Source organism: Mycetomoellerius zeteki, unplaced genomic scaffold (genome assembly GCF_001594055.1).
Source record: "Mycetomoellerius zeteki isolate Tzet28-1 unplaced genomic scaffold, Tzet1.0 scaffold128, whole genome shotgun sequence".
NCBI lineage: Eukaryota > Metazoa > Arthropoda > Insecta > Hymenoptera > Formicidae > Mycetomoellerius > Mycetomoellerius zeteki.
Window position 1 is genome coordinate 1,964,107 of NW_017256212.1, and position 15,188 is coordinate 1,979,294.

At 32.3% G+C, this 15,188-nt stretch overlaps 1 protein-coding gene across 1 annotated transcript; it reads left to right on the forward strand.

Annotated features, from left to right (window-relative positions):
- The first annotated feature begins 9,851 nt into the window (after window positions 1-9,851).
- On the forward strand, window positions 9,852-12,616 carry LOC108731436 (retinol dehydrogenase 12). The gene is made up of 6 exons (XM_018461769.1): window positions 9,852-10,114; window positions 10,977-11,058; window positions 11,222-11,529; window positions 11,861-11,980; window positions 12,150-12,366; window positions 12,469-12,616. The coding sequence occupies exons 1-6, from the start codon at window positions 9,994-9,996 to the stop codon at window positions 12,614-12,616; spliced, it is 996 nt and encodes a 331-aa protein (XP_018317271.1). The 5' UTR covers window positions 9,852-9,993.
- The last annotated feature ends 2,572 nt before the right edge of the window (window positions 12,617-15,188 follow it).

Here is a 15,188-nt window from a genome sequence, read left to right on the forward strand (position 1 = left end):
GAATCTCTGTTCGTCTTTGTCGATGAGACAATCAGGCTTGAATTCAGAATACTGTCGACAGCTCGTTAATTCATCTGTGCATTGTACGATTCTCAATAACAATTATAATTGAAAAAAAGCAGGTCAAATTCATGGAGCTATGATAACTACCATTCGCGTAATTCGATTTGAAACGATAATGAAACATAATGAAATAACACTCAAAAAGGTGATCTTGCAGTTATAGCGAAAATGATCTAAGTACGAAAAATAACTAAAATAGATAAATTTCTAGCAAGTTTGCGATATTGGATATGTACTGCATCTAGATGACAGAGATAGAATTTAGATTTTCACTATAAATTCTATGTCTATGATATTATATACAGAGTGTCCAAAAAGTTCCGATATACCTGATTATCATGGAAAGTATAAGTATTACAGAAAAGTGTTTCAGACAAAAAAGTTGTAGGGTTCAAAAAGATCTATTTACTGATCACATTCGTTTGACCTAGGATGGCGTCACCAAGATCAGGTCAAGGTCACATCAATTTTTTTAAATGGAACATCCCATTTTTCATTGCATATTCTTATAGCACATCTTGAGAGCTTCCCAAAACACTATAATAAAATGTTTTTTCATTAAGTATTTTTCGAGTTATAAGGCTCGAAAGTTATTAGTCTTATTTTCGTTTTTATGTAAAAATGAATTCTTAGTGCAAAAATGAAAATAAGAGTACAACCTCTAATGACTTTGATCTTGACAAACGATATCCAGGACATGATCCTGAACAGCATTCAAGAGGTTTTAGCCGTCTGTCAGACAATTTGCGTAATGCTAATGTCAACTGTATTGTAACTTTCGAGCCTTATAACTCCAAGTATTTCATGAAAAAATATTTTGTTATAATGTTTTGGAAAACTCTCGAGATGTGCTATAAGAATATGCAATAAAAAATGGAGTATTCCATTTAAAAAAATTGATGTGACCTTAATCTGACCTTTGCGACGCCATCCAAGGTCAAACGGATATCATCAGTAAATAGATCTTTTTGAATCCTACAACTTCTCTGTCTGAAACACTTTTCTGTAATACTTATACTTTCCATGATATTCAGATGTCGCGGAACTTTTTGGACACTGTATAATTTTCTATCAGATACAAAAAACAGCGATAATTCTAACTGGAGCAGCAAAATATTTTTCTTAGTGAATGGATCGTTTGGCCTGTTTAGTAAGCGATAAGAAGATTATCTTGAGACTACTTCGTAACTTGATAGCACGTCTTACTACAGAGTGTGAGGCCAAATGTGGTATCATCGAATAATGAGTTTAATTTAGTGAAATAAAACCATTTTTCAATTTTTTCCTGAAAATTTCAAATAAAAATATCAATAATTGTCAGAGTTATGGCGTTTTTTCTTAATAACAGTTAGTCCCTCGCACCCTGGATTTGTGATTAAAAATTATATAGCGCGCGCGCGTGACAATTAGAGACAAAGAATCTTTTTGGTCTTAAAAAAGCTGAGCTATAGTATATTACTTAGAGGACAGGAGATTTAAGTGAGAATATTATGCAGTAAATGCATGATATCTCGTGAACTTCGCACACCTGTTTACTACAGCCTACAGCAATATCTCTACATAGCCAAGAATTCTTTCATGCTTGAACGACGATCAGTACTTGGCCTTAGAATACTAATGAGCCATTTATCTGCAGGCGTTTATCTGCACTATCGCGAGCTGCATTGCCATTCAGCCGTTGCTGTTCATGTGAACTGAGAGAATAATCGAGTGAAGCAAGTAATTCGATTGAAAATTTTCCTTAGCCGAGATTGTGAAATTTTATTATATAAATTTCATTTTGTATTTTTACTCTTGTGAGAGAATGAAAAATCTGATTTCTATTTGCTAATTGCTATATTTATAGCTATCTGCTACTTTGTCTATTTATCCACGAGAAATTAAAAAATTAAAAATATCTAATTTTACTGATAGTAAGAAAATGGAAAAATCGGATATAAATTTTGGCTCGTGTTATTATTAAATCAGAAAAAATAATTCCTGTATTATTTTTTACATTTGTTTATTTCGAGCTAGATATTATAGATATTAAATATTCAAATCGAATGTATATCTACTATAATAAGATATTCATAATATTCATTAAATATTCTTATAAATGCATGAATATTCTATCTTTATTCTTTGCACTTTGTTTTTACAAACCGGTATCTTGACTTATTTTATCTTAATCGCCAGTACTTAACATAACTCGTGGTGAAATCTGTATGTGTATTACAATTATATAACGTGATATATCATTGATGTGTTCGCGTATAATTAGGGAATAATATACCGGAGACTCGTATGACAATTATCTCGTATCCCGCAGCGCATCATCTGGTTAGCACATGTGCCACACGCACGACTGTGCACACAGATGCAACCTGTGTATTTGCATGGAATCATTCGCACACGCGTTAGTATGCAGTATGCACGCACGTTCGTTCGCGTTCCAGTATCCTCGATCGCGTTCGCCACTAGCCTACATTACATTTCTTCATATTCACATGAAACACCGCATACTAAACAAGCTGCTGCTAAATACAACGTATCTCTCGCAAAAATTCACAATTACATGAACGTAATTAATCCAGTTATTATTCAAAAACCGTATTCGATATAGAATTGTCTGAAGCGATGAAATTGCAATTGAAAAGATTTAATTAGTCCTTTAAATGGTACATTGCTAAACGGGAACTGTATGTGTTTTCATTTGGAACAAAATTGATTCCATTCAACTATACAATAATATTCAGTATTAAAAGAAGTTATTCCTGAAATATTAAATATGTTTAGTAATCTTATGACGTAAAATATTATTTTACAAAGGAAGAAGGAAAATATTCTTAAGCAAAATTAATCCTCTGTCAATGTAAAATTTTCATCCTTCGTCTGCAATTTAGGGATTTTTAGTACAGATTTTTATATTATTCCGGATTGTACAAAAATCTGAGAAAATTCTTACATACTTATATGAAACGAGTTTTTATTATCACAGAAGTTGGATTGTATTTTATACTTATTCTGTACAGATTTAAATTTATCTACCAGAATTCACTATTTAAAAAATGGTTGTGCTGTTAAAGTCTAATATTGCTAGTGAAAGATTAAATTTTTTGCTGCAAAATTAAATGAATGCATATTCAAATGAAAATGTTTAAATCATTATTATCTTATCATTTTTAACTTGTATTTTAACTCGTACTTTATAGGTATGGCAGTCACAATTTTGCGTGAAATTTTATTTTTCATTAATTTATTGAAAATCAAGAAAGAATTTTGTATGCTTAAGTAGGATTATTTTAAATATATATATGTTGAATAACATCATTTTTCTTTTGAAGATGAAAGCCACCTAAAACCTGTTGGAGGTCTTTTAGGATTATGACCTTGACGACATATGTAAAAGTCGCGGTCGTCGGCGCGGCGTCCCCTACAGTGCGCGACTATCAAACATATTTTAAAGCAGATTCTCGTGTTATGTAGTTGAACTTTTTTTTTGTTAATAACTTTTTAACGAATAACGAGCGACGGCTAAAACTTGTTAGAGATCACTCAGGGTCATGACCTTGGCAACATATATCAAAGTCATTGGAAAGGGGTCCCCTGATCTGAAGATTTATCATTATTTTTTTAATGATTTCATAATTTTTCATAATAATTGTACATGATATCTGAATGTCGCTTTTCGAATATTTTGAATTAATAAAAGAAAATTTTCTAACTGATATCAGTGACTGAAAGTAAATTAGATAACACATAAACAATGATCTAATTTGCATAAGAATGTCTTATCTGTAGAACAAAAGAAAATTTTCTTTTATTAAATTAGATTTACATATAGTGATATTTAAATATCAAGTATAAAATTTGCTATATAATTAAAAAAAAATAAAACAGCATACGTTCAATCTTCTGATACAGAATTGCACTGTAATTCCGTATTTGCAAATTCTGGGATACCTTGTATATATTTTTAGAGTGAATGGTTTTATTTTTTATTGAAAGCGAAGCTTATTAAGCTGATACGATTTGCTCATTCAATACTTATTCTTGCTGCGAATGAATGGGATGAAAAATCGTATGCATATATACATGTACACACACACACACACACATACGATAGAATTTATACATCACGCCGGATTAACAGGCTTCAATTTAAAAAAAAAGTAAAAATTTGTTCTCCATTCTCTATTCTATTAAACATATAAAAACATATAAAGGCATATAAAAAATCAATCAAGGTAACAGAAAAGGAGCAACAATGAAATCTAATTTAATTTTACATGCTTTTTAAAGAATCAATATATAGTATTTTTAGTATAGATATTTTTATGTAATGTATATAGTACTTTTTTACTTGTAAGCAAAGTTACACATATCTCTCTACGATATTATATCTTTACGATAATAGCTTTACAGTACAGTAGAAAGCCTTACGGTCTTTCGCGAAATTTCGAATATACCTATATACACATTAGTGTCAACTCTAACTTCATGTTTGCTTGAGTTTGCATGTAGCTTTACAGAACAGTACTATGTAAGTGTACACGAACGTTATCGATCCGAAGATTGATCCAAGCGCGCATATATCCATCGAATCTCCTCCATCATGAAAATTTACGAATTCAAGCTGATCGATGCAATTCATGAAAAGTGAGTGTAACGCGACGTCTCGAGAGTTTGTCTATGAATTTCGCTATCCGTGAATTCAATATTAGATCGTAGTCGCATCTGCAGCAAAACGAGTAATTGCGATAAATGTGGCGATATGTTACATTTCGCTCGCTATGTTACATCGATCTCTCAAATTTTCAGCAAATAGCCTGTTACGTCCACGCTCCGGATAGCCAGGAGCTGAAGGATGGACGCGACAGTAACCTCAGGTTCTGCCGATTCGGTCGTGCCCGGTCTCCGAATAGCCCAGGAGGGGGCGAAAGAGCGACGCGAATCGGAAGGTAGGGTTTCGATCTCCGTTACGTTCACGCTCCGAATAGCCAGGAGCTAAAGGATAAACGCGACGGGGCGAACCTGAGGTTAGCCCGATTCGGTCGAGGCCCATCTCCGGATAGCCCTGGAGTGATGAAAGAGCGACGCGAATCGGGAGATGGTTCCCTTCGTCCTAGGACCCCTCGAAGGGCCGTACTAGGAAGGACGAAGAGAAGACCTGTCTCGGGGTTGATGCTCCGCTGAGCAGACCACAAGTCGAACGCACTCGTAAAATGGGTCAAACTGGGTCAATGTGCCGCAAGAGCCCAGTTTAACGCCAGATGTGGCCGTACGCTCGTTGAACCTTCTTTTCGGCCTTGGAATTCAATCCAAATAGCCGGGGAGAAGACCGAGTGCAATCGCGGGAAGACGGTTTATAAATACAAAGAGGGGTGTTTCGAAAATTAATACACCCTGATTTTTAATTAAACAATATAATTTACGTTGAAATTAGAAAGGCGAAAAATACACATTCTTAAAAGATTAAAGTAAAAATAGTAGAGATTCTTAAAGATTAAATGGTAAAATTAATACACGTTTTTATATATTGGATACATATATTTTATTTTTAATGGTAACTTATGTTTAAGTGTGTGTGTGTGTGTGTGTGTGTGTGTGTGTGTGTGTTCTCGGTTATATTTTGTGGAGAAAGAATTACATACGAGGAAAATCGTGGAGTTGAAAAGCATGAGGGCAAAGAGGAACAAGGTGGATAAAAGAGAATGTGAAGAAAGGGTGGAGCCCTCAAAATGGACTATCACGTAGTCAACGGGAGAAGGAGAGTTAGTATGCAAATGCTGGATGACCTGTTGGGCATCGTGAAAAAGAAGAGGTGGAGCTTCAGAAGGTGTGAAGTCATTAGGAGGAAGTATTTCGGGGGGTGCTAATGGTTCGGCGGTGAGAAGTGAAAGATCTGGAAAAAAGTGGTCTGATACAGAATCAGGGAAAGGGTGTGAGATGGGTAAATAGGATATTTCAATAGGAGGAGAGAGAGGAGGTAAGGCGGAAAATTTAGGGGGTTGACTTGGAGTGTCGTTTAGCCATTGATCGATTATTTCGCGGATGCGATCGCGGCGGCCCCGTTGCGAATCTGGCTCAAAGATGGTTAAGGGTCGGACACGGGCGACCTGACGCGAGCGAGTTGTCTCCGCGAGAGGGTGGTAACGAGGGAGTAAAAAACGCCGTGAACGCACTGGAAGTATTGGTGTCTTAATGAAATCAACCCAAAAAATATGAAACAAAAGAAAAAACCGGGGAATAGTAAATGGCGACTTACTATCTAGAGTAGTGGGTACCATTGTGATTGAAGAAAGCCTTGTTGACGTGATAGCGAGCGAGCGGTGAAGGGTCCTGATGAATGATTGCCTCCAGTCGAATCTTGATGTCGAGCAGTGTGAGCCGATTGATGTTATTAATAGTCCTTTCCGCACTGATTTTATATCGATTTTCTTAATTATCTTGTTGCAAAAAAAAGGGGGGGTCCGAGCGAAAGGATCTTTTGTCCGAGAGGAAAGATCACGCGCGGATGCAAGTTATGTCTTTACTTTCAAAAGAAAAAAGCTCCTGAAGGCCGCGGAACTGCGGTACTTATACTAATTTCTCCCTGAGTGGTGGGATTCTTTTCTTGTTTTTAGATTGGTCGAGATTTGGGGATGGTTATGGGGGAGAAAAGGAGTCTGTTTATCAACAAATGTCAGTCTTATTTTACGATGCTTTCTCCTTAATTTATGAAGAAATGCAGCGAGTTTGATGAGTGCACGTGCAGTGTCGGCACGGGATCGTCAAACATCTCCCCTGGACGTCGCGTGTCATCTCTATATTTTATAGTCGCGTACTCGTGAGAATCGTCCGCGACTTCACCGTTAAGGAAATGTCTTGGTGCCTGTCTCACGTCTTCACTGACATTAATCGTCTTCTTAATAGCGATGTCCAAGGAGGGTGTCATCGCGTTGCATTAGTCTCCCGCGTCCACTGATTCTTACATTATCTTTAGCTGACGTTAACGGGGAGATACTGTGGAGTCTTTGTTCTTAATTTTTCGTGAGAAAGATTTTTATTACTTTTTAACTGTCTTTACATGTTGACAAACTCCAGATCTCCGTGAAGAGAGAACGAAAAGGGGTTGTGGAAGTAATGTTCGCTGAACATAACAGCCGATACAAATGAAATCATTACTGGCATCACTGTGGTTTACTTTTTTCGTAAAATGAAAAATTGCAACCTTTAATGTAATATTTGCTTAAAAAGCAAATACTACAGCATTCCTATGGTTCCTCTTAAAATTTATGTACATTGTAATTTAGGATAATTAATTCAAATCAGTTCGACAAACATATCATATATTTTCCCGTAACATTTATAAAATAATATTTTACATGAAACTTCTAATGAAATTTGAACGAAAGAAAAATAGATACTTTGATAACTTACATTACTACTGTTTAGCATTATTATATAAACATTATATATATATTATATATATATTATTATATAAATATTCATATTATTTCATATTATTATATAAATATCTACAAATAGTATATTGACATTGTTATATAAACATCTACTTTATACAATCTATAATTAATAACGTTAGGAGAAAGCGAGCAATAATCAACGTAGCAAGAAAAATTTGATTTTATATTCGCAAAATAGCTCCAAATTACTTAAGACTTCCTGATAATTCTTGAAGTCAAATCAATTACCGTAATACTGGTAGGCTGTGATTTGCACTGCGAGAGTTACGACTGCTCGCTGCAGCGTGTGATATCTACTTATTGTTTCTTACTCTGCTCGCTACACAGTAAAAAAAATTGTGTATTTATGTTGGAAACAGTTCACTTATATTCTGTATTAAGAGTTTGTGTCAAATTTTTCAATATATTCGAGTTTTAATTTAACATAATGTGATTATGTTACTTAAAGATTTTATGTGAAATTGATGTTCATCGTTTCTTAGTGTCAAAATAACACAATTTATGAGTAAGTGAACAAGTAACATAAAAATAATGTGTTTAAAAACATAAATTCTAATAGCGTTTTTTTACTTACAGAGCTGACGCGCACTTTAAAACTGTTATACACAAATTGACGTAAAGATGTACACTTAATAATAATATAGAAAAGAATTAAACCGCGAAATCCTCAATATATTTTATAGTGGTATTTGATAAAATATATTGGATATTTTATTAATTGAGATATCTCACTTTTACATTCAGATTAGATTAGTGTACAATAGCTTTAATGTGCATTGAATGCGTACCAGTTCTGCCAGTGAAAAACGCTATTAGACAAATGAATGAAATATGTGTTTATTTAACATATCACAAATGTTAACTTTCTGAAACAAAAAATGCTCCCACGGATTGTTTAACTGTGTCGATAATATTTTTTCTGTATTTATTCTCTTACATAATATTTGTGTAACCTTTTAACATATTTACCTTATGTTGAGAAATAAAAATTTGTGGACCGTTTGGGACATGCGATTTATGTTAAATTCAACACATTTTTTCCAACTGTATACGGGATTCTATTTAAAAAAATCAACGTGACCTTGACCTGGCCTTCGCGACGCCACCCAAGGTCAAATCAATAACCTTCTTATGTCCCCCTTCGAAACTATTTTTGTTTGAAACATTTTTCCGTATCTACCATAGTTTTCGAGAAATCTTAATGCATTATTTAAAATGGGACACCCTGCATATATACATGTAGGGTAACTCCGGCAAATACGCCGCGCTGGGATTTACGCCGCAAAGTCAGAAAAAATAGGAGTGAGAGTAATTTTCTCGCAACTACTCTGTTACATGCCTTTATATTATATTAGTATTGTGTTATGATTTCAGCTTCTTACTGTTAATATTAATGAAATTATTGTGAGTTGAATCGATTTGTCACTGCAATAAGTGACATGCGCCATCATAAGTTATAATCTACAAAAATGATTACTATAGGGCGTGTAAAAGACTTAGTGGTTATTTCGTGATACATACGTGTAGAGGAATAAGTAAAGCATGTTTTATAGCAAAATACAGGTGTTTTGCTTTCGTATTCTTTGTTTAGTTTGTTGTCTTGTATCCCACCTGTTTGGGCTATATGGCATTTTTAGCGAATGGGATTTATGCCCAAAGTATACAAAGTGCGCAGATTGAATTCAGTCCACTAAATGTAATAAATATATTACATATGTACCTCATGTCATAACACTTGTAATATATGTAGGAAGATTGTAATTATTATTTATTACTTCATATACATATTTATCATTCTTATTCCTTAATAAAACTTTATAAACGCATTTTATAAGTTATTGTGTCATTTTATGTCTCATTTATAAGCATTATTTGTAAATTTTTCATGAGCCGTATGTACCCTCCTCTTCTCTATGAGTAGCCATATATCCCATCCCTAGGGGATATACGACAAAAATGCAAGTTCCAAAAAGTTCATTTCTTAATACGAAAAATAAATATTTCGGATTTCTAATATTTTTTTCATAGCAGTAAACAGTAAACAAAGTTTTTACTGATACAGCTCGTTTACTTTAAACATAGTAAATAATACGTAATAATAAATTAGTTGTATCAGTAAAATTACGTAATAATTTATTCATCAGTAAAATATGTAATAATTTATTATTACGTATTATTTACTATGTTTAAAGTATAATAATAATAATAAATTATGTTTTTGATAGGTGCGGCGTATATACCGGAGTTACCCTATACGTGAAAATATTATATTATATGTAACTTATATTACGAGCTAGGAGTGGGATAGAATATGCAAGCCTCAAGTAGTATATAAGAACATGAACATACGAGCGTGTAACTATTCAACAACAAACACGATACAAAATCTAATATAGCACCTTCTGTGAAATCGATATAGTGAGTGATTTCTAATAAAAATAATCAACTGATAACGTTATAAATAAAGAAACACTATAAAATGTTGTGGTTTCTCAATAAAATGTATACGAGCAAAGTACGTCTTGAGGGTAAAACTGTTGTGGTAACGGGGGCAAATAGTGGTATCGGCAGAGAGACTGCTAGAGATTTATACGCGAGAGGTGATATTTTATAAATTATTTAAATTATTCTAAACTTTGTGTGTGTGAAATTCAAGTACATGGGTAGACCATTAAAATAATAGTGTAGGACGGTCAAACTGAATAACAAAATTTTTTGCAGCATTGCTCTCATCACGCTTAAGTTTTCTGCATAATTATTTTGGACCAGCAAAATTATTTTTAATATCTGTATATACCTAAATTCTTACAATTCAAATAAAATCGTTCTTTCCATGTAGATGTTGCTTACGGCATAAATATAAATTTGTTATTGATTACAAAAGTAATAGTAATAATTCTAAAATGTATATTATTGTTGTATAACCATATAACAATAATTTAGAAGCACCATATTCATTTCTTTACTGGAATAATGGACCTTTTTGGTTATTGTTTTCTTAATTTATAGTTCCATAAATTTTTTTCACAAATCAATAAATATTAGGCTGTTTGAAAAATTTTTAGAGATTTTTAAAAGATATTATTGCAAACATATCACATCCTACATCAAGATATATCTTGGATATTCTGAAAAATGACGTTTACATATTATATTATAGCAATGTTTGTGCAGATTTGTTCAGTATTGCTTATTTTGTATGATTTTGAAAATGGCTAAAGATAAAATGCTTTTACGGCATCTAAAGTCCTATTTCCAAAATAGTACATACAAAATGCTGTTCAATTAGAAAAAAGAATTTGTGTGTAATTTTTCTATTTTGTTAAAAGACATGTATAATACATTCTTAAATATTAATAAATCATGTTTTAATTTACCATTAATATCTCTACAAACTTTTCGAAATAATCTAATAAAATATGTGTTCTTAACAACATTCCGATAAATAATGTGTACATTTAGGCGCTAGAGTAATTCTGGCTTGTAGAAATATGGAAATGGCAAATAAAGCACTTAAAGATATAAAAAATAATCCACCTTCAAGGTAAATAGATAAATTCATAATATAAGAATTAAGAATCGAATAAGTTAATTACTAATATTTGCTTAATTTTCCCTTTCTCTCTCTTCATCAAACTATATTTATTTTAATTAAATTTTTATATGTTGAAAAAATGACGTGATTCGTAAATCTATGGCTATTTTAGGATCAATAAAGATGAATATGAAAATAACATAGGTGAACTTGCGATTTATTCTTTGGATCTACGTAGTTTGAAGAGCGTAAGAGATTGCGCTAAAAATTTGCTGATGAACGAAGCAGCTATTCATATACTCATAAATAATGCCGGTGTGGCTACTTATCCGTGTTACGAGAAAACAGAGGACGGAAATGAAACGACATTACAAGTCAACCATCTTGGTCATTTTCTTTTGACACTTCTGCTGTTGCCAAAAATGCAAAAATCTTCTTCCAACTGCAGAATAGTCAATGTCTCGTCACTTGCACATCTTTGTATGTAAATCGTGATAAACTTTAAAACTTAACTAAACCGATTTTCGTTTACTAGTTCTTATTTAAAACTAAGAAATTTCTTTGGCAACAATCATTATTAAAACTGTGAATAATCAAGAGCGAGTTTATAGATAATGTCGTAAAGAATTTTAAACATTAAAACTATATCAAATATAGTTCATACAAACAACTTATAGCTATATTTCTTATACAATTTTTCATTAAACATCTTGTATAGATATCTTTTACAAAACATTATCAACCTTTTTAAATTGTATGCCCATATTAGAAGAATCTTTCATTTCTGTTATACGCAAATCTTCTATTATAGTTGCTGATATAGATTTCGATGATATTAATTTGGAAAGTTCTTATGGACCGTTTAAAAGTTATGCACAATCCAAATTGGCGAACATTTTATTCACCAAGGAACTCGCTCGTAAATTAAAAGGTATGGTAGAAACACCATATTATTACGAATTGCGTTAAATCACATTTATTTAATACCTATTTAATTAATATTTGACAGACACTAATTGATCATTAATGATTCAGTTTACGTAATAAAGGAAAAAATATGTATTGAAAATAGACTCTTACACAAAGATTTTGATTTTTAGAGGCAGATATTCATGGGATAAATGTATATTCTTTACATCCTGGTATTATCCCGACCAGAATAGCACGGCATGGTGATAGGGCACTATTTCCAGGTTTTACTTTCTGTTGGAATATGTTTACGCCATTTTTTCATAAAAACGCTGAAGAAGGAGCGCAAACAACAATATACTGTTCCGTAGATGAAGAGGTAGCCAATGAGACCGGACTTTATTATTCGTAAGAATATGTTATATATTATACAAAAAATTATTTTTATAAAGTAAATATAATAAATTCAATTCGCATTATATTTTTTTTTATCTCTTTTATTATCTTTAGGAATTGCGGTATTGCCACGCCATATCGAATGGCAAACAAGCATCAATATCCCGAAAAATTATGGGATGTATCCTGTCGTCTCTTACATCTGAATCCAAAAGAAGATTTTATTACAATTTTAGAAACCGCTTCGCGACAAGTGCATTAAAAAGCTTTTTTTTTTCTTAAGAGAATCATTGTGAAAACTATAAATATCAAATTATTTGAAAAGTTCGTATAGAGATTTTTAAAAGATGGTATTGCAGCTCGAACATGTCGCATTTTATATCAAGGTACACTGAGAGAAAACTCACAAAATTAGTGTTTGGTATTTGTGACTATAATTACGTATTAGTATTATATAATTATGTTTATGACTACTATAGTATTAGTAATAATAACTATATGTATGGTTCTATCAACCAATATGTATAATTGGCCATTGAAAATGACTATAATTATAGTTACTATAACCATGGGAACGATTGAAATTACTATAAAAAATTATTCAAATAACTACAATTATATAGTCTCTCATTTTGGAGGTATAACCATATTATGGTTCATATAATCGGTAATGCTTGAAGAAAGCGAGTAATAATCACTGTAGCGAGAAAAATTTGATTTTATAATCACAAAACAGCTTCAAAGTGCTCGAGACTGATATTTGTTTCTAACGATGTTTGAAATCGAATCAATTACCGTTTTTTATAGTTGCGATGGAAATCAAAGATTTCGTATTGCAAAATTTAATTTTGCGATTTTGGGATCATGATTTGCACGATGAAGATCAAAATTTTTCGATAGCATTTTTTGAGACTAAGATTTTCAGTACTGCTAAGCTGCAATTGGCACAGCGAAAGATGCGACTGCTCACTACACATGTAATACTTATTACTTTCTACTCCGTTCTACTTCACTGGCAAGGTTTTAAGATTGTATGTGTACAATCGAGCTGGGAGTGGGATAGAATGTGCTATATCAGCTAGTATATAAGAAACACTTCATAGACTTCAAGTAGCATATAAGAATATACGAGCGTGTAACAAACAACACGGAACAATATCGAAGCACTTTCTATGAAATTGATAGTGAATATAGCACTTTCTGTGAAATTGATAGTGAGTAATTTCCTATAAAAATAATCAACTGATAACACATCATAAGGTAAACATACGGAATGACGCCACTGATCCAAATACCGCCATTTTAACCTACTTTCTACACGCAAATACAACGTAGTGAAAGTGTTTATAAATTTTTAGAAAGAGATTGTGAAAGTGTGTGAAATGGTTCCGCTAAAATAAGTATAAGAAAATATAATCTGGTTTTTTGTGAAAAGCAGTTGCACAATCCCACGTCGAGAATGTATCACTTCTAGCTATTCGTGATTGAATTTGTGCTTAAATAACTACTATATCAAGGTAATCTATAAAGTGATAAATGTGGTATTTTCGAACTGTAATACAAAGTATTTCGTTGTGTATTACCCACATTAATATGTTTAAAAAATAACAAAAAATGTAACACAATTATACGATTTTTGTATAATATAATAAGGATGGCAGATTTATATGCATGCGAAAAGCACCATGTGCATAAAACCGCCACGAATGTTTAATAACACTTTAATATTAACAAATTAGTAAGAAATCAATATAATAACGATGGTAAGATCAACAACAAATTACTTAGTAATTGGTTTTTGGAAATTCGGGTTACGAGCCGAAGCTGAGTGTTCAGGTATTATTAACGAATCTTATGAAAAACAAACGTTACAACAAATCAAACTAACAAAGACTTCTTATAAATCAAAAGAAATTGGAAAGAATAAGGGCAATAGGAATCAGGCGCAGAAAATGTCGCACAAATAATACACCCATAAAGCGTAAAACTTCTTTATTCTACTAAACGTGCTTAAAACAGATCAAAATATGTATTATGTGGAATTGTTTGGAATGGATTCCGTTTGGAATTATTCAATTATTTCCTAGATTTCTATTATGTTTTCTAGAGAAAATGGAACAATTCCGGTTGGAATCTATTCCGATTTGTTCCATGATAGATCTCCTGATAAAGTGGCGTCGGTGGATATTAGTGGCGTAAATCGTAAATCGTAAATTTAGTACATTTGCAGTTCACGTATAATTCTTTTGTATATTTAAGTAACTTTAAAACATTAAATGTCGATACGTGGTCAAAATTTAAAAATAATAATAAAGTCAAAAGGCATACACCACGAGCGCTCGATGTCGTCAGCGAGACTTCTTTCGAAGTTTATATAATCACATTCAATTAATCGTATTTGTTTAATAAAAATTGAATAAATTAATATAAACGTTTCGACCTACTAATTGGATCATCATCAGTATATAGCTAGCGCAGATTAACATAAATTTAAAAATTAAGTTACATCCTCTATCATGTCCGTGTGCGTCAAAATTTCAATTTTGCACCATTCCGTTGTGTTTTTTTCCATATAATTTTCATGTTCCACAATGATATACTAATCCACAAAATTTCCAGATTCTATAATTCGTACTAGTTAGATTCAATTATTTTAAATTATCTTCTCTATCAATATAATACCTGTGTTCTTGTAGATTTGTGAATGTTTATTAGCAGCAGTGGATGACATGTTATCGCAGAATTTCTTTGTGTATTACCGCTTCTCATCATGATATACTGCCTTAAATTAACTATTTTGTAAGGGAGAGGGTAAAGTTGATGTTAAGGGGGGG

What these genes read in the sequence shown, in the direction of transcription:
- LOC108731436 (XM_018461769.1), top strand. Translation starts at nt 9,994, where the DNA reads ATGTTGTGGTTTCTCAATAAAATGTATACGAGCAAAGTACGTCTTGAG. An exon ending in TAGAGATTTATACGCGAGAG is followed by an intron (nt 10,115 to 10,976) that starts GTGATATTTTAT and finishes GTGTACATTTAG; the next exon opens with GCGCTAGAGTAATTCTGGCT. An exon ending in GAGACCGGACTTTATTATTC is followed by an intron (nt 12,367 to 12,468) that starts GTAAGAATATGT and finishes TATTATCTTTAG; the next exon opens with GAATTGCGGTATTGCCACGC.